The sequence below is a fragment of the Poecilia mexicana genome, unplaced genomic scaffold, assembly GCF_051168715.1.
Source record: "Poecilia mexicana isolate PSO_F unplaced genomic scaffold, ASM5116871v1 scaffold_14, whole genome shotgun sequence".
NCBI lineage: Eukaryota > Metazoa > Chordata > Actinopteri > Cyprinodontiformes > Poeciliidae > Poecilia > Poecilia mexicana.
The window spans coordinates 8610610-8635201 of record NW_028263383.1 but is presented as its reverse complement, the minus strand read 5'-3'; the positions used below and the strand labels follow the sequence as shown (position 1 = coordinate 8635201).

General features: G+C 39.0%; 2 protein-coding genes and 1 long non-coding RNA gene across 3 annotated transcripts; 1 reads left to right on the top strand and 2 right to left on the bottom strand.

Annotated features, from left to right (window-relative positions):
- The first annotated feature begins 366 nt into the window (after window positions 1-366).
- On the top strand, window positions 367-9769 carry LOC106907014 (Golgi SNAP receptor complex member 1-like). The gene is made up of 9 exons (XM_014972515.2): window positions 367-458; window positions 1503-1617; window positions 2592-2667; window positions 2855-2962; window positions 3048-3139; window positions 5325-5399; window positions 8841-8870; window positions 9080-9162; window positions 9448-9769. The coding sequence occupies exons 1-9, from the start codon at window positions 416-418 to the stop codon at window positions 9570-9572; spliced, it is 747 nt and encodes a 248-aa protein (XP_014828001.2). The 5' UTR covers window positions 367-415; the 3' UTR covers window positions 9573-9769.
- On the bottom strand, window positions 9766-11930 carry LOC106907015 (trafficking regulator of GLUT4 1-like). The gene is made up of 3 exons (XM_014972516.2): window positions 11406-11930; window positions 11153-11279; window positions 9766-11072 (listed from the first exon to the last, which is right to left on the bottom strand). Exons 1-3 carry the CDS (start codon window positions 11925-11927, stop codon window positions 11059-11061), a joined length of 663 nt encoding a protein of 220 aa, XP_014828002.1. The 5' UTR covers window positions 11928-11930; the 3' UTR covers window positions 9766-11058.
- A 3455-nt stretch (window positions 11931-15385) lies between these two features.
- On the bottom strand, window positions 15386-24127 carry LOC106910294 (uncharacterized). Its single transcript, XR_001416309.2, has 2 exons — window positions 23620-24127; window positions 15386-15903 (listed from the first exon to the last, which is right to left on the bottom strand). It is a non-coding gene; the product is annotated as an uncharacterized LOC106910294 (long non-coding RNA).
- Between the last annotated feature and the right edge of the window lie 465 nt (window positions 24128-24592).

The window sequence follows — 24592 nt, the reverse complement described above, 5'->3', positions numbered from 1 at the left end:
TTTCCAGTCAGTAATGATTTGGGGAGTCATGCCATCTGCTGGTGTTGGTTCAGTGTGTTTTAACTTTAGCTTAGCTTGAAGTTAGTTTAGCTTAAACCCCCACAGATAATTTGTCACAAACAATGTATTAAAATGTGGAGTAAAATGTAAGATAAACATTTTATTATCATAAATATTGGATTAAAATAATGACTATTATTATTATTATAAAAATGAACATAGACAGATAATAAAAAAATATTTATTTTTCTCTTTTTGAGAAGACATTTTTGTTTACAATGGAAAGAACAAACAAGTAAAAAAAATTGTAGGTCAATCACTAAGAAAACTTGTAAATCTTGCATTTGCCACTAGGGAGCACGGTAGGTCACGGAAGAAGTGCGACAGTTACTTCTCCCTTACGGCAGTTGATGACATGTCAACAACAGTCATGGCAACCAACAGCAACTACTGGGAAGGTAAGACATGTTACAGAAATAAAAACAAAACAACTCGACTCATTCCTGTCCTTGCTACACTTTGTAAATTCGGGTCACTTATATTTATCGACTCACACCACACGACGTGAATAAAGTTGGCGCCTGCGCGAATTAGATGTTTTAATTATTTCCAAAGCTAACTTGTTAGCATCTGGCTGTTAACGTCGAAGTTAAAAAGTTTGTATCGAAAAACGGAAGACGCTCGATTTTGTTTTTTTATTTGGATAGTATCTACTATTCTGCCTGTAAATGAATGAATTTAATTAAAAATGGCAGAAATTAAAACAAACCAATAACAATTGAAGCTTTATCACAACACATTTTAAGCTCATTAACCTAAAACAAATGTTAATGGTGGATCTGTTGCATCACTACATGTTTTTATTCATTTAAGACTTAAAATTTAAGCACAGCGGTGGTTAACCGTGGCTTTAAAGAGGTCACAGAAAATCAGCATTATTGTTTAAGGTTATTTGAATCATGTTTGGGTAAACAAACCTTTTTTGTTTTTTTTTAGGATATAAAGATGATCTAATTACATACAGCATCACACGGCAATTATGGACCCCAATGAATCCTTTGCAATTGTGATAATGCAGACTTTTATTTTGCAGTGTTTGTCGTTCAGATCCGTTTATAAAACTATTTTACGGAGCCAAGTTGTCATGTTTGTTACTGTAAGGAATTATAGTTTCACCAGTAAGGCAGCAACATACAACAGTACACCATGAAATATGGCAACATTTTGTGTGTAAACAGTATAGCAAATTCTGAAATTAGGCTAAACATTTATTCAAACTAGAAAACCAGATGCTCATGAATCAAGTTAGCTGATGTTTGGTATGTAAGTACTTGGAAAAAAATAATTTGTATTAATGTCTGATGTATTTCTGTGCCTAACTCATCTCCCTTATGTTGTATTACACCAGTATCCTTCAGATGGTTTTATATTACCCTGGTTCCTGTATCTTTCCTGTCACCTGAAAATATTTTCCCAGCGTGTTTCTCCGTTTCTTCCCTCAGATTTACGGAAGCAGGCCAGACAGCTGGAGAATGAGCTGGACCTCAAGCTGGTCTCCTTCAGTAAACTCTGTACGAGTTACCGCGGCGGCCATGACCAGCAGGAAAGAGACAGCAGGTAGCTCCAAAACTTATTGTCATTTATAATGCACAAAGTGTAAGTTTTAAAAAGGATTTATGTGTTTATATTTTTACCAAATGAATGATGAACCTTTTAACATGTTTCCGTGACACCATGCAGCGAGTATATTTGAATTTGATAAGTCGAATCAGGTGTTTTGTGTTCGGGTAGTGGTTACAGAGACAGAGATAAATTACATTCTTTTACAAACTTTACTGTTTTAGTTTTTACAGTGTCAATTTGCATTGATTTTACTTTGCAGTAAAAGTTGACCAGTTAAACCACAATCAGTCATCTTAAGTCTCAAAATCCTAATTTTCCCTTGTTTAAGTCAAAATGACGTGTTAACATTATTTCAATTATTTCATGTTGAGTTAGCAAGTAATAAATTAGGTGAACTAAACAGGCAAGAATATCATTGAATGTTGCTAGAAAATTAGACTGAGATCAAAAATCTTAAGGAGAAACGTTCCTCTGCCTATCAGGAAAGACTCATTCGGTCTCCTACAGAAGATTCAGCTTATTATGAGTTTTTTACCACTGTGGATTTTGCTCAGAAATGGAAACAGAAAGATATGAAAGTTTCTGCACAGTCAGGTGAAAACATCTTAACACTATCTTGGTTCTGAAGAAAGGCAGCAAAAAAGAAAAACATCAAACAGTTTCAGACGTTCAAAAATGTTTGCCAAAAATTCATGCCATGAATCAGATCAGAAAATCCTTCGTAAGTTTCCTCAAAACTTTTCTCTTGAACATTAATTGCTGCTTTTCATAAACTGAATGAATTTGTCAATAAAACTCTGTAAAGTTTATGAAATGTGAGGAATTAAACCTCAGGTTTACCTAAGAAATATTTGAGGAAAAACATCTAAAACACAAATTCAACACATTTTGTAAATAAAAAAATACACGCAAAACTTTAGAGGTAATAAAATAATTTTGCGTCCTTCCTGTTTTCGTCGTTGAATCAGGTCAGAGTCTTTTGGGCCGTTCCAAGACAACGTGCTGGTGGCCATGACCTCCGAAGTGGAGCAGCTCTTGTCTAAAGTAGGTTACATCCATACCATTTGGTCAGTAAAATGAAAACGATTTTCAGGACTTTTTTTTTTTTTTTTTAAGATATTATGAGAATAGCTGTTTGAATTAATTGCAGTTAATTTCCATCATTATGTATTTCTCTTATTTAACTTGTTAAATAATTTATAGTTTACTCTTATTCAAAATTTGTTTGCAGCTTTCGGCGGTGAATGACAAAATGGCCGAATACACAAACACACCTGGAGCGTTGTCGCATAACGCGGCTTTAATGCACACCTTACAGAGACACAGAGACATTTTACAGGTACTTACTGCTGAACGGTTCTGCTTTTGAAGGGTTTCTGGTTTAAGATTTCTCTTTATAACTGTAATAATGTTTTTTTTTGTAGGACTACACACACGAGTTTCACAAAACCAAAAGCAACTTCCTGAGCCTTCGAGAGCGGGAGGACCTGCTGGGCTCTGTCCACAGAGACATTGAGTAAGCAAATCCACACACAGGCACATAAACACAAATTCTGTATAATTCAGGTACTATATCACATTAAAGATGTAGTATGTAACTTTTATAAAGAATATATTCTTTATATATTTGTTAAAACTGTCACCAGACAGATAATCTGTGAAGAGATCGATTTCCTCCACCTCCTCCCTGAACTACCATTAACGTCCCTGACCAAAAACAACCAGTCAGAGCCAGGAGGAGGGACTTAGCGCTGTCAATCAACTCATGTATTCGCTGCTACATTTGACAATGGCTTAGAAATAACTTACCCTTTAGGAAAACTGTTTATCTGCCATCATCAGTGGCTATGCTATCTGGCCTTAGCATTCACAATGGCTCTGCTGACAGAGAAAAGCTGTATCGGTTTCCTAGCATGATGAGCGGCGCCACACAAGATTGTGATTGACAGCGCTAAGACCCGCCTCCTGGCTCTGATTAGTTGTTTCTAGTTAGGCAGAGGAGCTAGACTTTTTATTTTAGAGATTTCCTGTCTCATAACAAACTGTTCTGTTATAACAAAAAATTGTTTTAAAGAAGTTATATACTGGAACTTTAATATGAAGCAGATTTATAAATTCACTTTGTTATTTATGTTGTTTTCAAACGTAAATATTTTTAAAATCCTGACAGTTAAAGGCTTACCTTGTTGTTATTTTCTTCACACCTCGGTCTTGTGGTATCCTTTCATTTTCCTGTTTTTCTTTTAATTTTTTGACCATTAAAGTGTTGAAAGTGGATTTTGGTAGTTTTATTGTCAACCAGCAGGGGGCAGAAATGTGCAGCTTCTTTCTGTACCATCCACCCGTCCTGCTATCATCTTTCATACTCTAATAAGAGGCACCTCCTTTCATTACGGCTTCCTCCTCCCTGGATCTGTATCTCCCTCTCACTGTCCGTTTCCCTCTCCTTCTCTGGGGAATCTCTTCTCCTAAGTGCCTTCTACAGTAAATCAAACCACAAGGCTTTCATTCAGCCCAAGACGAGGGAGAGCGGTTACATGTGGCCGGCCCGGTCCGGAGAAATGCTGCATCAGAGTAGGAGAGGGAGAGGAGGATGGACAGATGGAGGCAGAAGAAATGTGCCCTGATCTGAAGCTGAAGGGAAGAAAGTGAATTTTATTTATTCCCATAGAGATAGGTGGTGAGATGTGTGGTAACAAAGCAGATAATAGATGATGAATTTAGTAGATTATTGCTCCAGATATAAAGTGGATAGTGTAAATAAGAGGTTGAAGCAGAGAAAATCACTAAAAAGTACAAATGCTGGTTTTAAAAACTTCTGTTGAATCTTTCTAAGGTTTAAATCAAGCATCTTCTTTTATTTTAAGGATGAAGAATTTTACAAACTGTAAACTTTCCCACAATTTTATGGTCCAAGAAGGCAGGATTGATTTCAGTCATTTCAAACTTTATCGTCTTTATCAGAATTTCTTCTGATTTTCTTTGGATTTCTAAAGTTTCTAATCCAACTAACAGAGTTGAGTAGCAACTGGTTACATTTATTTACTTAATCATTTACTTAAATGATTAAGTAAAGTTAATCATTTACTTGATTAACTTCTTTTAAAATTTTCTTTTTACTACGCTTTTTTTATTATGAGGTATTGTTACTTTTGAGTAAAATTTATAGATTTTCTACCCACTGAATGAAAAACTAAAATTTCACCAGACACAAACCTGCAGCTTTTGTCAAAGTTTAATAAGTTTTTTATTAAAAGAAACTGATTTAGAAAAATTTAACTTTTGCCTCATTTAGTTATTTTTTGTCAATTATATTAATTATTTTAATTTTCAGCCTTAAAATACTAAAAATTTCTACTTAGCTTTAATTAATTGATTTTAATTAATTAAAGCAATTAATTAAAAATTAATAATTTTAAATTATATTAATTAAAATAATAGTAAATTTTTTTATCATGGAAACAAACTTTTCAGATGAACCAAAAATATAACTTTTTGTCCTTTTCTCCTTTAACTGAAGCTGTTTGGTTTGATGATCTTTGTCATCATCGAAGCGTCTCTTCTTATATTAGTTTGTCCTGTTGCTCAAGTCTCATACTTATTTTCTTTGTTTTAGGACAAAAAGCATTTTCCGGATGCTTGTTTGCGGTTTTACCTCTAGTTTCTCATATTAAGTGTCTCTGCTCTGTTTTTCTCATCAGATCCTACAAAAGCAGCTCAGGAGTGAATAACAGGAGGTCTGAACTTTTCCTAAAGGAACATGAACATCTGAGGAAGTAAGAAAGCTTTGGGAAATCAATATTTCTCTCTCTTTTTCAGATAAAAAAAGAAAAGTATGTTTTCACATGAAAACAAACCATTCTTTCCCCTCTACAGTATATCAGACTTAATTTCCCATTCATTTAAAAAAGTTAAAAAACATTTTTTAATTGTGAGTCTCATTTAAATGTATATTTTTGAACTTCTGAATTATATAGTGAGGTGAACAGTGAAGAAATCTACAATAACTCTGAAGAATTTGAATTAATATGAGTTACAACATTTACTTTTCCTTTGGGATCAGTAAAGTTGTTTTTTTTTATTTTGAATTTTTTGAATGTAGAGAACTGATTTATTATCCCATTTTTAGATTAATGTTAAACCGCTGCTGGTATTAATCCAGTTTGATTTTTTATTATTGTTGTTAAAAAACTTCCAACAATCGCACACCACTTCCATCTAGCTGGTAAATTTAAGCATATTTTATCTAATTTGCACACTAAATACCTCCATTTTTGTTTATTGTATGCACTGTGTTCAAGTTAATTAATCTAGCATGAAGAAAAGTGTCAATTTAATGTCATTCAAACAGTCAAAAAGGGAGGAAGTGAGAAAAGTAGAGCTGGCTGTCATCCCAGACTCGGAGCGGAGGGCGGTCGGGTTTTGGCTCGCCTCTCAGCTAGCTGCTCTGCCACTTCTTGGTCTCTTGTTTGCTCTGCAAACACAGATAGATAAAATAAAGTGTCGTCTCTTTAGAAGCTCCTCCATTCTCAGGTGAAGGTAGTAAATCACCAAAACACAACAAAGGAGCAGCCAAGTCAACAGCTTAATGCGTTCTGAGATAAAAGGAGCCGGGCAGCACAAAAAGGTCCGAACAGAAGCAGCTGGACGGTTCTGATGTGTGTATGAACACAGGCTGCCCGACCGGCCACATATAGATTATAGAGACCTTTGATAAATACCTAATATTTCCTCCTAACAAGTCTTTGGGATTCTGATTTTCCACATATAAGTCGGTATACTCTGCAGTTTTACTTGCAGCTAAATTTAGTTTCTCAGAAAGTTAAATACTACCAAAGAAAAAAACTGAAGAGGTGTTTTAAATATTAAACACAATCATAGGGAAGATTGTTGACTTGACAGCAGAAGGTGATTGTCCACAGAAAGGTAACTGGAAGGAAAAACTCCTGTCATTTTCATTGTTGTAGCATTTAATCTTTGGTTTATTCTAATGTTTCTCTTTAAGCACAGTGTGAGTATAACAATAGGAAGCTAACAGTTACGCATATTTGAGTTGTTAAAATACATCAGCAACATTTCTGTTGAACTTGTCACATGATGGTTTTGTCAGGCAGGTTGGGCTTTGCTGTCCTGCAGGCTGCAGATGGATACTGGTACCAGTTTCTGCTTTGCTTCTTTCCCATTTGGCCTGATGTAATAATAATGAAGCTGCAACCTGCTGCATGCCCTATAAAGGGATTTACATCACACATGCAGTACTGACGGTTATTTCAGAGCAGAAGTAAGAGAAATATCTCCATGTTTACACAGATAACTTGAAAAATGTGAAAAATATATGCTAATTTATTGCCCAGTACTACCCAAGGTTCTGTTCAACCAGTTTCCCTGCTGCAGAATTTGAGTAAATCAAGAAAAACTGGATCGTGTTAAAAGCAGAACTCTGTGCCAGCTAATGTAGGCTGGGCAGTAATGCGGAGGACAGCAGTGGAGACGAATAGATGGAGAAAATATAAAGCTCCGTATTGATTTTTGGTCTCCAGTGGAGTCTGACAGGATGCTCGCTGCTACCTTTCCATGCTCTTTCAGCTCTGGACCGAACACTTCATTTTTCAGTCTGTCACTTACCAGGGCTGCTAATGGCTGCCTGCTGAAACACAGGGGAGTGCGTTCAAGCTCACTGTCTTCCCTCTGCAGTCCGGCTGTCCTTACCTGCACTGCTAAAGAGAGAGACCAGGCCGATGTATCCAGAGAAGATCTGTTGCACAGAATAGCCGATACTAATCGACCGACTCCCTCCGTCAAACAGCAGTCAGCCTGCAGGATTCAATATAAGTTCATATTTCATGACAAAAGGCCTTACTGTGTTGGGAGATTTGTGACAAATGTTTTGCTTTTGGTTTAATTTGTCACAAGCTGGACAGTAAAAACAAAATGCTTTAATTTCTGTCCCAATCCCTTATAAGATCCCTCCTAAAACACAAAAAGTTACCGATTTTTTTCATCTAGTTTCTACAAATATCTTAGTAGACCTGAAAAAACACTAAATTAACTAATAAGTAACTTTTCAGCAAAGTGTAGGAGTGTTAGAGTAAACAATTTCTTAATATTGATGAAAAAGTGACGTTTCCATTGGAGGATTATTTCACTTATAAAATGAGGAAAATGTCTTGTTATAAGTGAAATAATCTGCGAGCATTTTTCCATCAATGTTACTGACTTAAAAAAGCTCCTATATCTTGCTGAAAAGTTGCTTTAAGTTATTTTTATCTTTTTTCAAGTGTACTAAGATATTTGTACTAGAAACTAGATTAAGAAAATAAGATTTTGTGTTTTTTACAGTGAGTTTTCAAAAACTAGAAAGCTGTTGGCCTTTGCCTACTTAAAAAAAACCCGCTGGATTTCTACCATCACATCACATGGAGCCTGCTAAACTCTACAGCGACTTTAAATGAAACTGCTTGTTATTTAATTTGAAAAACAAAATGTTATAATTTGAGTTTGTGCCTTTTGAAATGTTCATGAACATGTTCAGAAACCAGCGCAACGTTCTGCACAACGCCGAGGTGAGAGGAGGAAGTTTATTTGGATTCAGTTTTTTAGGTATAAACCAAAAGGTAAATATGTGGAAAAACACTGGAGTTTGATGAAACGTTTGTAATACTTTATGAACCTCTATGTGACGTAATGAACTTTTTGATTTGTGTATTTCTTTAACAAAACAAACAGCCTCATTTGGTGTTTTTAACCATCTGTCCAAATAAAAACCAAATTGGTTCATTAGAGATCAGCGTTGGGTTGTAATTAGTTACATTTTACATTTTGGTCTGTCTGATTATGTAATTTTTAAATATTAAATTATTTTTATCTATTACTCGGTGCTTGAGTGAAGCCTTTTTATACTCTTGAATAATTTCTTGAATGTCTGTTTTTCAGTTTGAGTAAAAATATGTTGAAGTAGAGCTACTCTGACAGAAACTATTGTATCTACATAATGGATTTGCTTTGCTACACAAGTAAAGGTTGAAACTTTCATAAATCTTTAGGTTTTTTTGTACAACTTTACCAGGAGAACCAGTAAAATGGGCGCCTGAGTGCATGTGGCATCCAAACTGTGTTTGAAATCTTCTCAGAAAGTTATTTTAAGCTGAAGCCGTCTCTTCAGTTTGTCAGATGGAGCTCAACTTTTTAATCTCGTTTCCTTCTTTTTATGTTCACAGCTCTAATAGTCTCATCGAGAATGCAATAAGGTAAGCTTTATAGCCGCATCCAGCCTCTTCTCTCCCTTCACTCCCACACACCAGGAGGAATCCCACTCATTCTGGTCGATTAAAGCCGACTTTTGTACTTTTCAGCTCGTTAACTGAGACGGTAAATGCGGTGTAACGTGATATCACAAAGGCAGATATGTTTCTCCATTTCTGCGCCTGATGCCTCTTGGTTTGTCTTCTTCCTCCAGCATTGCCATGGCTACAAAGGAGAACATCACATTTCAGCGTGGGATGCTGAAGTCCATTCAAACCAGGGTCACAACTTTGGCCAGTATCCTTTTAGCTCAAATCGATTCTGCTTTTGTCTCACTGTTAGATTCATATTTCAGCTCTTTGTGCTCTTAGCTTTTCTATAACAACTGCATCATTAGCTCCCATTTATGCTTTTTTAATTATTATTCATATTTGCGTGGTTATATTAGAAATCCCACTAATGGATTTCGTTTTGCCTGCTGCTTTTTGTCTCTTACTTACTTACTGCAAGGAAGGCAGGCTCGGCTCGGCTCGGCTCGCCTCTTAATTATTTTTCCTTCACCACAATTCCCCTCTCCATCAGATCGTTTCCCTGCTATCAACAACCTCATCCAAAAAATCAATCTACGCAAGAGGAGGGACTCTTTAATCCTGGGTGGAGTGATTGGTATCTGCACCATTCTCCTTCTGCTCTACACTTTCCACTAAATATCTGCTGTAACTCAGACCAAATGTTGCCAAGAGATTTATATGCTGCTCTGTGTTGTAACTGAGAGAAATAATTGCTAAAGCTTGTTTTCTTGTTGATGTTTACACTACAAATGCTTAAAAATATATATTTCCTGGGATTATGTTCTGTTGATGTAAATTTTTCTTAATTAAAAGGTGGCGAGTGTTCAAATCCATCATGCTCAGTCAAGTTTATTTCAGCCATGCAGAACTATGGCACAGTCGTACAGTAAGAACGTATAAACATCAGAGTCCGAACATGAGTGCATATGAAGGGAAACGCCCCGTTTCATTGTTTATAGATTATTGTAAACATTCACACAGCTATGTGGAGCCAGTACAGCTTATCAAGGTAGCACGCGAAGCAGGACATCAACTAGAACAGCAGAAAGGCTTCAAATGTTTTAAACTAGAGATGCACCAATCAGCAGGTCGAAAATGGAAAAACCTTTTCATTAAATCACTTTTTTAACCAACGATGTCCAAAATAAGGTCCAGGAGCCGTTTGCAGCCCTTGGAATGATTTTGTGCGGCCCTGTTTCCAAATCAATATTGGTGCGAAGGGCAAGTTTTAAAATGTTTTTCACCAACAAAACATAAAAGTACTGAAATATATTGGGCGTGACACTGTTTTTGATTTTATGGTAAATAGAACCACTTTACCCAAAGGAACAGTCAAATCATTGCATTAAATAAGTGTTTTCAAAGGAGTGACTTAAAGCCTGTTCCTGAAATCATACAGTTTCATTAAAATATGACTTTTCCAGTTTATTTAGTTGGAATATTTTCGCCTTTTTTAATTGGATAAATATATTTTTGCTTCTAACTTAATTATTTAGCCCACAAGTCGAAAGTTGTGTCTATGAAAGCATCAACCAACCAAGCCAAGCTTTCAGGAGTCAAACTACTACAAATATCAAAGAACCTGCAGAATAAAATGCAGAAAATCTAAAGTTCAGACTTGAAAAAAGAAATCCTCATCGGTGCATCTCCATTTTAAACTTTTTGTAAACAGATTTTTTTCCCTCAGCCATAAAAGTCCAGTTGATTGTAGCAGATTTTTTTAAACAGCAGGCAGGTTTGCTTTCTTTCATTTCTTTATCTTCACTCTTTTACACTCGTTCTTATGGGAGTCCTTAAATTCCTCTTAAAGTCCCTCTAGTTTGGTTTCTAAAAGGATTTCTCCTCATTCCTTTATTCCTGAGTTTGTGGGGTTATCAAGCAGGAGCGTTTCCTGAAAAGGACGCATGACGCACACCATCTTTCTTCATACTTTTTTTTTTCTCTTTTTTGGTCCATAGCAGAAAAACAGAACAAAAAAAAAAAAAGTGCACATCGGAATTCCTTCAGACTTTTTTCAGCTCGTATTTTGTGCTTCCTTCCGTCTTCAATCTGAGATCCTCTTTCCTCTGTGCAATTTAGAGATCCGGAGAAGTTAAAGGAAACTGTTTTCATCCGCCTTGATTCATTGTTGGGCCTCTAAGAGAAAGAGAGCAGAGGGAAATATCTTTAACATTTAAGTCATCCTGCAGTGAGCAGCACTCGGCCTGTCTTCATACCTATTGTAAGCACGATGAAGATGATTACAACCACACCCGTCAGCATCGCCAGAATACTGAGCAGCATTGATCGACGCCCATACTTTCTTGCTCCCTCGATATCTCCCGTGTGGAGAACTGACCTCGACTGATGGGAAAGAAAAAATCACCAAGCATTAATTATTTAAATGAAGAGAACCACCTGTGGTTCTCTTCCAGAAAAAAAAACTAGAATAAACTCGAAGAAAGTCGCTGAAGGATTGCAAACACTCACCACATTCGCGTACCACAAGGCGCAGACATTGAACGGCACTCCGGGGCAGAAGCAGGACACCACGGCCAGCCACAGGTAACTGGGCGGCTCGGATCCCGGTGGAACCGGGGAGGAGAGCTGGCCCAGGCTGAGCCGGGAAGTAGATCTGGGTGGGGCCGTCAGCTGCCCGATGGAGCCCGACTTCAGCGGGGACCGGCGTCCGTTCTGTTCCGCGTCCAGGGAGCGGACGCTGCTTCTGGTGTTCAGAGGGAAGGAGTCGGAGGGTTTGAGGTTGCTCTCCCCGGTCGGCTCGGCGGGGGCTTTGCTCAGCAGCTTCTCGGTGTCCTGGAAGTCGGTTGGGTTGGAGACTTCCCTCTCGCCCAGGCCAGTCTTCTCGAAAGCGGCGTCAGTGTTGATGGCCATCACCGAGCGGTAGGATGGAGGTCCTAGTAAGTCTTCCCTCAGTTGTTCTCCTTGGGGGGTCATCACATTAAAGCGTTCAAATTCAGAGAGCGGCCTATTTAATAAACCGTCTAACTCCATCCAGATTCCTTATTGATGAACGCGATGTTATTGATGTCTCTGTCCCTCTGGCGTTTAGTTGCCAGTGACGCACGCCTCGCTTTTTACCCCCACCCTCTGGTGTTAGCTCTGTGAGGTATTACAGCATCCATCCCTCACATCCTCGGCGCATCACCAGCGCTGGAGCCCTACTTAAGCACCAGGCGAGGCATGAAAATGGCAAAAAAAAAAAAATAAAAAAAGCGATTAAACCTCCTTTAAAGTGAACGCGCGCGGTGCGTAAAAGCATTCCATTTACGCGCGGCGGCAGCAGCCAGATCAGCAGCCTGGACGCGGCCAAGTGCGTGTAATGGAGAAAGGAAAGAGAGCGGACGCAGAATCACAAACCTTTCAGTTTATTCACGATCTGCTGACTGAGAAACTACTGCGAAGTTTGGCCTTATTGAGGTTTTTAAGTGGAGGAACCTCAGATGACCTGTGAAAATCTTTGGTTTTATGAGTTCAGTAAAGCCTTTGCTAAATGTTTATAGCATTCTTGTTTTTAAAAACATGAGGTATGTATTTCGGTAGGGACCAGTCTGTTCTATTTCATATACTTACACCTAAAATGTAAAAAAAGTGGAGCAGCTGCTCCATTGTTTCTTAAAACTGCGGTTGCAAACTCATGTTTTTGCTCCTACATTTTTCTTTTTCTTTTATCAAAGAAATAACCATTCCCAATCGACCAGAAAAGTGGAATATTCTTAATTTGTATTTTCTTTTGTTTCTTTTAACAACCAAGTTATCATAAATCATTTCAAAAGTTTTGTCCCAACCTTAACCTCTGACGCCAACCTCCAACTTAGCACAAAAAAGTCGCTTCATCTCCAATGTCAGTGTAGCTTTATCACCACTGTAGATAGATAGTAAGGGTTCCTTACTCCTTCTTTTACCAATGGTGACATTCGAACTTAAAATGGCATTAAAATGGAAATTGCTGCGGAAGGTTGTACCTGCAGGAATAATTTGAAGAGAGGTTCAGGTGCAGAAACTTTTTTCTCAAGGTTGCAGCAAAATGTTGCACATCTTCTACGAGTCTGTTGTAGAGGCTGCAATTTCTTCGGCCACCATCTGTTGGGGTGGCAGCATCATGGCCAGGGTTTCAAACTGGCTGCCGAAGATGTCCGGTTCTGTTCTGGAGACGACTGGAGAACATCTGTAGATTACTGAGCAAAGAATGATCCTTTAAAAAGTCCAGAAACATCTGATCATCCTCTTCATGAGTCTGTTATGCCACAAAGTGTCTTCTGTCAGATGCTTCTTCAGAGTAGCTGGAATACAGACTGCTACAGGAGATCCTTCCTGCCCACACACATCATATGTCGCATTTTTGTAAATATGTATATCAGTTTTAGCATGAACTACTTCTGTGATTAATTTTTATATTTTTGAAATGTTTAGATTACTTTGGTAAAGTTTAGACCTCCTGTTGATTTAAGTGATTCCACTCCGGTGCGTGGAGGTGGAGGTCGTTTTGTTCGTCAAATGTCCGGTGTGATGACGGGAAGTTTTGGTAAAATGATTAAGTTAAGTTTTGTTTCCATCTAAGTTGTAAGTTATTATTTCGTCCATTTTTTACAAGAAATAATACATGTATGCATATATATTTTCCAAACAATCAAGTCGGAAGTAGGTTGAAGAACCAAATCACATGCTGCCAGCCACGTCCTTGTTGGTCCGCGACACGTCAGAATGAACAATTATCTACAAAACGCGTCAGGATTTCAGCAGAAAGCCGGGTTGCTGTCGGCGGAAAGCAGCTGAACATCGTGAGCAGGTGCAAACTTTACCTGACTGCTCAACTTCATGCATCAGAAGATGTTTTATCTTCTAATATTTTTTTAATTATAATTTAGGAATCCATTAATTTGAGACGAAATGCCTAATTATCCTCAATTGTTTTTATTTGATTGTGCTTTATTATTACTACACCTTCTTCCATGGGGTTAAAAAGTTTACATTTTTTAATAAATTTAGTTTGTCAGTTGTATTATTTGTAATTTGATTAACCATTTGCCGACTTGACCGATTCAGCGCCTCGTTCCGGAGAAGGTGATGCTTCGACTAGGACATTTGTCTTTTCCTCATCACCTTGGTCCTGAAGATGGAGAGCAGCACCACAAACTGGTCACAGTCCATTCAGTGTGGTGTGCGAACAGAATAAACACCATGTTAAAAGATCAACAGGTTGGTATAACATTTTATTTATGAAAATTTGGCAACCAAAGAAGCAAAACTGAATTTCTGACACACGGTATAAAGTTAGTTGGTTCTTTATTAGAAAGTAACTGAAATGATACATTTGTATTTAATATCACATCTAACAGTAACTGTAACAAAAGCTTCCAAAATGAATTAGAAATATATTTAGTATTTTAAAGTTACAGTCTTGTTTGAGTAATTAATTCTGTAACTTTTACTATGTGCTGCAGTTTCACTGAAGGTAGATGCAGAATAACAAAACAGAATAACAGTTTTTATTCAAACATATTTGACAGACCTGAATTATAAGAATATCTTCAGTAAAACTAGTTTGACAAACTCAAACGTCATATTTCTATTTACACTCTTGCATCCATACGTAAAGATATAAACTTTTAATAGAGGTTGGGTGAGAAGAATAACTACAAATGTGTTGGTGTTGCTTAGTTTCAGATTAAGAAAATCTCACAGGACGGTAATTATTCTAATTTAGAAATCAGTGTCACAAATGAGATAATTATGTCTTGCTTTGTTTAACTTAAAAACTGAATATTATGTATAATTGAGCAAATGTAGATCTTACACATGCATCAAATTCTTCCAGTTAATCATTGAAGTTTAAAATGATTTAATATTCAACCTAAAAGATGTAAAACAGAAACTCCTTTCACACTTTTAAGTGTCATTAAACTCAAATTTTAATTCAGCGTGAATTTGCCGCCTCAAATTTTGTCCATCTGTCAGTTTTTAGGGCATTAGCTCCACCTGGTGGTAAGTTTGAGGAAGCACACCAGGCCCATGCAATTCAAGGCGCTCAAGTTCATGCTGGTCAGTAAAAACATACAAATTGTGATTTATTTATACTCTTAAACTCCTACAGCTCATGTTTACACCTTAGTGATATATTTTTAATTAGTCTCCATATTTTATTCAAAAGTCTTCATCTTAAGTTTATTAAAAACCAGGAATATTTAAGCAAAATTCTTAAAAATCCCCTTTCTCCTCAGTAATAAATCCCAGCACCTCTCCATGTTTGTCCTGTGACTTCACAAGTGAACATGCTGCGGAGGAATTTGATGAAAAGCCGAAGACGCCTTCAGGCACTGAAAAACAGACGTTATGCAAGTTTTTCCCCCCCTTTCTTTTCCTCTGGAGATACGCAACAGCAACCGAACCGAGGCCACACTATAGAGTCTTAAAACTCGATGCAGAGCATTCAAGGAAACAGAACACAAGAGTTTTCAGTTTTTAAATCAATACATACACATTTCTGTGAGGTTTTATTTTCATTTTTTTGGACATGAGATCGATCGCTGCTGTGGTGTTTTATTGCCTTTCCTCTGAAGCGCACTATGAGACTTCTGAGGGGAACATTTTGTTCTTTATTGTAAGGCGGAAAAATCCAATCATTCTCAACATCCATGCAGGAACACAAGATTTTATCACAAAAACTAATGAATGGGTTAACACAGAATACAATGATTCAAATCGTAAATTAAATATCCAGTTTACTGAACTGCATTCATCAGCAGCGTCCATCCTCTTCCTCTTCTTCTTCTTGAGTCATGCAGGGCAGGGCTGACCAGAGCAGTTCTTCAGCTGGCAGCTTTAGCATGCATACAGGAACATAAAGCTTGCCAGTGAAGAACTGCTGTGAGTCAGCCATCAGCAGAACATGTCGCACTGTGACACACCTTCTCCTTAACATCACAAACTGCGACTCCGTCTCCTTCCTTCTTCTGATTTTGGTTTATCCCTGCAGACAGAGAACAACAGACTGTCAAACTTCCTCGATAAAGTTTCTCCACATGAAGCGTAGGCACGAGGTGGCCTGCAGCCAGTCACACACGTACGGTTAGTGGGCGCAGAGAGAGAGAGAGAGTGTGTGCGAGTGTGTGATCAGCTGTGATTAAGTGGCTGAAACTAGATGATATGTAGAAACGCCTGAGGACATGCACACACACAAGATCATGACTGAGATTACCAGCAGCGGCCGCTCGGCTCTGTCTGTGCATGTTCTGCTGGGCCACCGGCGAAATTCTTGGATGTTCTTTTAGTTATTTAAAAATCACAGACGGCCTCTCAAAGAAACAGTCAGTTACTGTGGTTACGGGATGAGCAAGAGGAGCGGACAGTCTGTGCATGAGAGTGGAGACGCTGGAATCAGATCAGAAGTGCAGAGAGCTTTTTGTGAAGCATTAGAGACCTTCAGGAGGTTTGGGAGAAGAATCATGTCGTTAAATATGATATACAAACTTTAAATTGGGTTTAGTCTGCACTGAACGTAAATGTTCACAAATTTAAATTCAAGTTTTGTCTTAGAGAAAAATAATTTTAATTCCTCCTCCAGTGATATGAATCTAAGTAGACTCCTTTTTCTTTTTGACAAATAAAATATAAGGCGCTTGGTCAGCATTAAAAATATTTTTTAGCCTTCCTACCTTAAGAGGTGACGTCACACTGGGTGTGTGTGAGGAGCTGCTTTAAGAGATTTTTATTAATATTTTACAAGTCAAAATAGAGTGGTAAAGTTGACTTGTTTGATTATCATGGTTAGAAATGCTAGAATGAAAAAAACAGCATTCTCTGTGTGACTTAATGTGGAATCTTATCATAACAGAGATTTTCAAATATGTACAGAGCAGCATTGCTCATCGGAATCAGCCTTCCTGTTATCTGCGAAAATGTCTTCCTGTCTCACACCCTGAATGAACAGCAGACATGTATCGACAGATTTAGTGTTTGCAATTCTTTTGACTAGCTTCTTCGACTTCGTGCTTCACTGACCTTCTCTCAATAACTGCCTTCTCACCGAAGAGCGTTGCAGTCACTCTTTGCGGATGGATCTTTATAGTACAGTCACAAATCACATACATTTAATTTTTGTGATCCCCCCCCATTCTAAGCTGAATCAGCTAACTCACTCACTTTTTGGTTACCTAGCAACTCACTCACTCTAGTCTTTGGTTACCTAGCAACAACATGTTGAGTAACATGTGCAGCAACCCTTTAAGGTTTCGCATAACCGCTTAAAAATAAACTGGATACAACAAGAAAGATTAGCCTGCCAGTTTGGTAATATTTCAGGTATTTAAAATAGAAACTAATCAATAATTATCTATTTCAACTGATATAAAACATTTATTGTGATACGTTTTTCAGCCATATTGTCCAGCTCTACTCACAAGAGGCAAATCAGGCTATTTGGAAATATTGCTGGTTGCAAAACACTCAGTTGATCTGTCAAAAACTAAAGGAGGTAAATACCATGATTCTCTGAAAATTGTGGTATTTGCTGAAAACCGTATCACAGTGTATGTGTTTTATATCGGTTGATATTGATAATTATTGATCAGATTGCCATTGTACGGTAAGCAGAACAATGAAATTAATAGCCCAGCTCTTCTTAGAGCATTTATAAATGGTCAAAACACATTAGACAGTGTGATCTGAAAAAAAGGATGCTTTGTTTTTTTTTTGTTTTTTTTTATTATTATTTTAAATTTATAAAATCCTGCCAAACAGTTGGCGTGACATTTAGTTTTTTACTTTTAAGCAGTTATGAGGCACAGTGGCGAAACCTGAAACTGCAGCTGTGTGAGTTACTCAACAGGTTGTTGCTAGGTAACCAGAGAATAACTGAGTTGCTAGGTAACCAAAGAGTGAGCGCGTTAGTTAATTTCACCAACCTAACCATTTTTTTCCTCTATCGTTCTAATTCTCAGTTGTGGCTGAGCCTTTCTCCTTCAACCCAAACCTAAAACAGAAAAACTAAAATGTGTCACACATTTTAGAAAACTGACGAATAGCTGTTCAGTAAATGACAGTCTGAGCAAGTCTGTGCTTCTCCTGCCTGTAGAAAACCTAATCTTGAGGAGCTCTGGAGGCGAGAAGGATGAGCTCACGTGAGGCAGACGGGCAGCAGTACATACTGTACGTTCCTGCAGGTTGGAGAGCCAAAATAATCACAAATATTTGGGAGTATTTGCTGGAGGGCATAAGTGGCTCACTTAAATCATCTGAAAGAGAGTTCTTTTGACCATAAAACTAAGAATCCTATGTTGTGCAGAGACATAAGCCTCCTGACTGATTTATCAATGTGACGAATGTCTGTTTTTTCCTGAATGTGGTGAGTCAGCAGATCTGGCGGCTGCCTGTGCTGGCTTGCAGCTGACGCGCTCCGAAAACCAATCTCCAAACAACATCTCAACACAAGTCATCAACTGCAGAAACTGATTTATGTTTCTGTGCCAATCACATCAAGTTCACATATGGAATAAATGAAACCAGCAATGTCATTTATTTTAGCTTTCTCCAGTCAAAGATAATGGCGGCCCACTGGACCTTTTCTTTCCATCGAAGGCATTAAATAGTGATTGGCAGCACATGTCGTCTTAACTGTCCTCAATCTAAGTTCAGAAATATAAAATTAGCTACAATAAGGTTAATTTCATTCATTATTGACATTGGATTTATCTAATAACACAACTGTTTGATGAAATATGCATAACTTACAAAAGGATTTTGTTCCGTTTTTTTAAATGGCAGCCAACACAGACCCAGTTAGAAACTTGTAAGGGTTTGTGATGCACCAGTTAAATGGTAAATTATAAAAATGTGACATGTTTTCTTCACATCTGCTGTTCATTCAGAGTTCAGGTGAGAGAAGATCTTAGTAGATAACATGAAGGCTGTAAACAAACAGAGTGTAGCAAGGTTGTTCTGAACAGGAAAATCTGGAAATTGTGGCGGAAGGACACAAATAAGGAAGAAAGAAAAGACACAAAAGGAAAAGAAAGGAAGGATACAACATTTAAGCAACAGGATAGGGAATCAAACTGGGAACACAAACATATTTCCATGTCTTATTTTCCACATTAATCTACACATGAAAACAAAATCAAATTCAGACTTCCTAAGGACTCTGTGAAACATCCTAATAACGCTTTTTATAGGCAGGAAAGGCTGCGTTAATAAAAAGATGCATATTCAATCTGTTATCCAACACGCAGTAGAAATGTAATAGAATAATGAGAAAATGAAAAGCAGCAGTCAAACAGATGATCCTGAGCTCAGTTTGCTGAGACGGCCCTCCACTCCCTCCTGACCTGCTTATTGGTGCTACGCCTCAGAGCGGCGTCTTCAGTTTCCTGTCTCCTTTTTTCCCCTTTTCTGCGTCAGCCATGACCAAGTAATGCCTTTGTCTCAATTAGCCCTGTTTTTGTAATGTTGTTTACAGAGACTTTATAATTTATTTTATTTGTTGTTTCTGTTTTATTTCAGATATTTAAAATATCTTCCAGTGTTTCCATTACCATCATATTACTTGGAAATGGTCTCAGAACAACAATATTACAATTTATCGCAAAAACTTCTGGGATAATTCATCGTCCAGCGAGATGCGTTATCGTGACTGGCCGAGTTGTGAGGCACAGAGGCGAAACCTTAAACTGCTGCTGCAAGTTACTCAAAACGGTTGTTGCTAGGTAACCAGAGAATGACTGAGTTGCTAGGTAACCGCAGTCTGAGTCAGTTAGGTGATTCCACTAAGCTAGCTTTAGCCGACGCTGAGAGATTGAACAGCTACAGCCTTTCCCTCTGCCTACATCCCCCAGAATGCTGTGCAGTTCTGGACCGGAGTCCTGTGGATGTTCTATGTATGAGCACAGGAGGAGCGCCGGGCGGGTCCGCCCGGCGCTGAAGCTGGACTGGAGCTGCTGCTCCCGAGCCAAGCGTCTGCATGTGACCCGCTGGGAATGAGAACGTGTTGACACGCTCGGGCTCTCGCTTGCTTGAATAAGGTCAGGGAGGAGGACATCCAGCGCACGTCCTGAAGGCTGCGGCAGAGTTGCAACTGAATTGCTTATTTGTTCCATAATGAGACACTCCCTCCCTGCGCAGACAGTGACTATGCACGGGGCCTGACCTTCTGCGGTGCCACTCTTTCCAGTGTCTTCTCTTCATTTTTTTTTTCTTCCTCACTGGCTCGTCTGTCCTCCCCACCTTCTCTTGGTTAGATCAGACTGTCCTGCATTCCTGACATTCCCACTGCGCATGTTAGAAATTCCACCCGGCTGCTGTGGGCTGGAGAAATCTCCTCCACTCCTCCTTTTCCATCCCCTCTCTTCATGCTTCACTCTCAGCGAGCTTGACCCTCCCGTTTCGAGGTGAATAGAGTCACATGACGAGCAGCGTCGAGGCCCTTGAGACAGGCTTTCATGCACGGAGCAACAGTGTGAAGGAGATAACACGCACAAAGCCCGTCGAGGCCGCGCTGAGCAGAAAAGAGGAAGGCAACACCGAGCAGGATGTGTGCATCAGAGGAAAATAGGAATGATGACGTACAAACACAAAGAGGAAACTACTGACATTAAAGCTCTTGAAACTGGGTTACCACAGAGATAACCCTACAAGGCTGATGAGAGGCAGCAACAAAGAGCCAGCACAGCTAAATGTATTTAAGTAGGTTTACTTTAAAATGCTATGCAGCTGCTTTAAATCAATGGAGAGAGTAAGCCTGTTGCAATAAACCAGCTAATCATGTGGTAAATTAAAAAAAAAAAAAAAAAAATCAATAATTTACCTTTATGTAGTTTTTCCGTTTTCTTTCTCTTTCTACCAAAAGCTGGATGACAAAAGTCTTCAGTCTGCTACTTTAGTCTCAAGACAAAATTTCTTTAATATTTTGCCGATTCTGTTATTTTGTTTACTTATTTTGGATATTTAGGATGTCTTCCATTTCCAGTTTTCAATGTCCATTAGAATTTAAAGTTTATGTGTTCTTGCATTATTCTGCCATTACCATGGTTGTGTTACTTAATAGTATCGTTTATCGCAAAAACGTCTGTGACAATTTATCATCCGACAAAATGTGTTATCGTGACAGGCCGAGTTATGAGGCACAGTGGCGAAACCTTAAACTGCTGCTGCGCAAGTTACTCAACAGGCTGTTGCTAGGTAACCAAAGAACGAGTGAGTTGCTAGGTAACCAAAGAACGAGTGAGTTAGTTGATTCCACCAACTTTACTTTGGCTAACTGTGAGCAGCTAACGCCGTTCCTCTGCCTACATCTCCCAGAATGCTGTGAGGTTCTGGATTGAGGTTCAGTGAATATTCTATTAAATTTATTATCTATTCATATAGATCTTGTGACTATTGCGATATAATATTGTGAAGTGGGAGGAAAATGTAAATAAATACATCTTTGCAGAATAGGTGAAGAGTTCTGGACTTTGACTAGGCCATTAAAAAAAGCTTACATTGTAGCTCTGACTATGGGTTTAGTGTTGTTGTCCAGCTTGTAGGCGAACCTTCACCCCCATCACCTTTGACCAGCTTCCCTGTCCCTACAGATTAAAGGTGTCCCCACAGCATAATGTTGCCACCACCTTGTGTTTCCATAGGTTGGGGTAGGGTTAGTATTTTGCATGATCATCATTCACCATGTTTGCAATCCACTGAAAACGGCACCAATTGTGACTTTTTTCCAACTTTGACCTTCTTGTTGACACTCAGTGCCCTCCATATTTTGTTTGGCAGATGGGCTGTAGTTTTCCAGTATTTAACTCTGGCCATGTCAACAGTCTCCACGATGCTGATTGTTGAAACAAACCTCTGAGGCATTTGCAGAGTAGATTGCATTTGATTTTTAGCTACAAGCACTGAACACATCTCTTTAAGAATCAAATTGAATTTTGTTGCTGCAGTATAACAAATGCTAAATACTTCTGCAAAGCATCAAGTTGTGATACTGTGAAGTCACACTATAACACAGAGCAACTGTGTTACACAAACTTCACCATGAAGCTGCCACAGGGAAACACATTAAAAAAAGGAGAAGAACAGATTTTGCATAATGCAGCTGCAGCTCTCTGAATGGAAAAAACTCAGTAATGAAATGTTAAATCCAGGTAGATTCCTCTGCCCTGGGTGTGGCCCGGGCTGAGAGGCTGTTTCACGTCCCAGATTGAAGTTTCTATGACAAACTGATCGTTTCATAATGAGAACAAGGACAAAGACGGAGAAAGGGCGGAGGCTCACAGAGCAGAGAGATCCTCTCCTTACACTCTTGGAGTGTAAGAAGAGGACAGTTTCCAAGACTTTAACCCTGAGATCACAACAAATAAAAGGTTGCGTGTTGACTACTTGAATGCTGTCCTAAATTAGTGACGCTGCATGAGGCCTATAAGCCCGTCCTCAGGCACTCAGTGCCATGTTTTAATTGAACCTGCATACGATACGTCCCTTCTTGCCCCATTCTCCCATGACAAGGCACGCAACATGAATTAAAGGGTGGAACCAAGTTGAGCAAGATGGCTTCACTTCTGCAAAATGAGAGCAGTAAGGCAGCAGAGGCAGCGAAGGAGGAGGACGTGAAGAAAGATGGCAGGAAGAGCCTCTCTGTGACTGACATCCTGTCGTCTGCATATGATCCTCATTGACAGGGTGGATTATGTCACGCTCCGGACTGCAATGGCACAAATGCAGCTCGTGACACAGTCTACTGCGCATTCCTACCGGCACACTGAACTCTGGCTGCACAATTATGTAACATGCATAACACCAAGCTTTCCTCTACAACCATCTGAACCAGAGGAAAAATCGCCCATACATGAAGGCATTTTTGTCTTCTAAGCGTTTCAGCAGAGCTCCACGATGGACCTGGAGGGTTAAATACTTTTATTCCCCTGCTTTTCAGAACGTACTTCTCGTTCTCATAAACATCCAAATAAACTTGAAGAATTTTCCATCCCTGCCAAATAACTGCTGGTGTCACTGCATTTCTGAGAAATGACTCTGCCTCGGTTATTCAGATTTTCACCTATCGCCTACTTGAGCGCAGGCTTCCTCCTTGGCCTATCATGAACTCAGCAAATTTTAAAGAAGCTTCAGATGGTGGCCCTTCTTGATGGCTTAGTCCAGGTCTAGAAGAAGAAAGTTAGAACATTTCCAGCTTGCATTATAACATTTGTTCAACATGAACTGCCAATTTGACTAGCAAGCTTCCTCATTCCTCATATGAATTCATTTTTATCCATTTTCTGTAACATTTGTGTAGTTGTAGGTATGATGGGATGAAAAACACTTAAACTGGCTTAATGTTTTTACTAGAAATGATTAAAATGTGAGTTTACAGCTTATCCGGACTAAATGTGAGATTTCTTGTGAAATCAGAGCTCCTCAGAGTCAAAGAGTCTGAAAGGCAGCAGGCCTTCAGCCAGAACTCCTAAAACACCCGATCTAAATCCCCACGAAGCTCAGAGTCATAAAACATAAGGCGGAAAAAGGCAACAATCTAGCGTATAGATGTGAAAATCACAGGAATTATGCGTTTCCCAGAGAACATTTTAATACAAACTGGGTCATGAAGCCACCACGGGCTAAAGCAGGCTGAAAGAATCGAGCAGATTGTGGGAGAGAGAGGGAGAGAGAGGCAGCAGCGCCCAGACAGAACGGATTCATCCAGCCCCACCTTCAGCACCAGCCGCCGGGTTGCTGCTTCTGCCCGTTCCCCGGCTCATCCGGAGCTCTCCGCCGGACTTAAGCGCTCCGCCTCGCCCACTGCTTCCCGCGGAGTCCTCCCTGGAGCTTTTCCAGGGTGTGTCAGTGTCTGTGGATTTCCTTCACCCACACGCTTGCACAGTGTTTAAAGGTCTGAGTGGATTTCTGGTATCTGGAGCGCTTTTCATCGTCGGAACAGCGGCGGACGCAGCGCAGGACTTCAGCTCCTCTTCTTTTTCTTTTCCCCGTTTTTTTTTTACACAACTCCTGTCTGTCCCAGTCCTCCCTCCCTCTATATCTCACACACATTCACACGCCCCGTCCACACGCACAACCCGGCTTCCCACTCCGATCAGCTGGCAGCGTCATGACGTAGGCATCACGAGAAACACACGTCAGTGGCGCGCTTACGCAGGGCAAACTGCACGCAATGAGGCAGCAGATTGCAATGTTTCACTTGGAAACATGAGTGGGAGCATTAGTACTGGAAATGCACACATTGTACATTGTATGTATACATTTATTAAAACATAATTAAGGAAATAATTAAAAATAAAATCAGAAATATATATATATATATATATATTGTTTTTCCTTCTATGTCATTTTTGGTCTCCCATCATGTCTGAGCATCCACATAAAAAATAATAAAGTCAAGAATTAAAGCATTATTTTCTAATAAAGTTGCTGAGCTTCAGCTCACTGATAAACTGCCCGCCATCTTTGTTGATGCCCAGTAGTGTGTAATGCTAACTGACCACTAATAGGTAGAAGTCGAAGCCTTAAAATACTGCTACTCTTCATTTGTATAATGAGGCAGAAATGCACAAGGAACATTAAAAAGGGGAGACAAGGAAATGTAAAAAGAACAAACGCTTGTTTAAGGAAAAGGAAAATGTAAATATTTCTGCTTTTATTTTTAGTTATGTCAGTTTTGCTCCTCC

Excerpts from the sequence above, each read along its gene's own strand:
- LOC106907014 (XM_014972515.2), top strand. The coding sequence starts at position 416 with ATGTCAACAACAGTCATGGCAACCAACAGCAACTACTGGGAAG. Across the intron at positions 3,140-5,324 it reads TCTGTCCACAGAGACATTGA|ATCCTACAAAAGCAGCTCAG; the intron begins GTAAGCAAATCC and ends TTTTCTCATCAG. Across the intron at positions 5,400-8,840 it reads GAACATGAACATCTGAGGAA|CTCTAATAGTCTCATCGAGA; the intron begins GTAAGAAAGCTT and ends TTATGTTCACAG.
- LOC106907015 (XM_014972516.2), bottom strand. The coding sequence starts at position 11,927 with ATGGAGTTAGACGGTTTATTAAATAGGCCGCTCTCTGAATTTGAACGC. Across the intron at positions 11,280-11,405 it reads CCTTGTGGTACGCGAATGTG|TCGAGGTCAGTTCTCCACAC; the intron begins GTGAGTGTTTGC and ends CTTTCCCATCAG.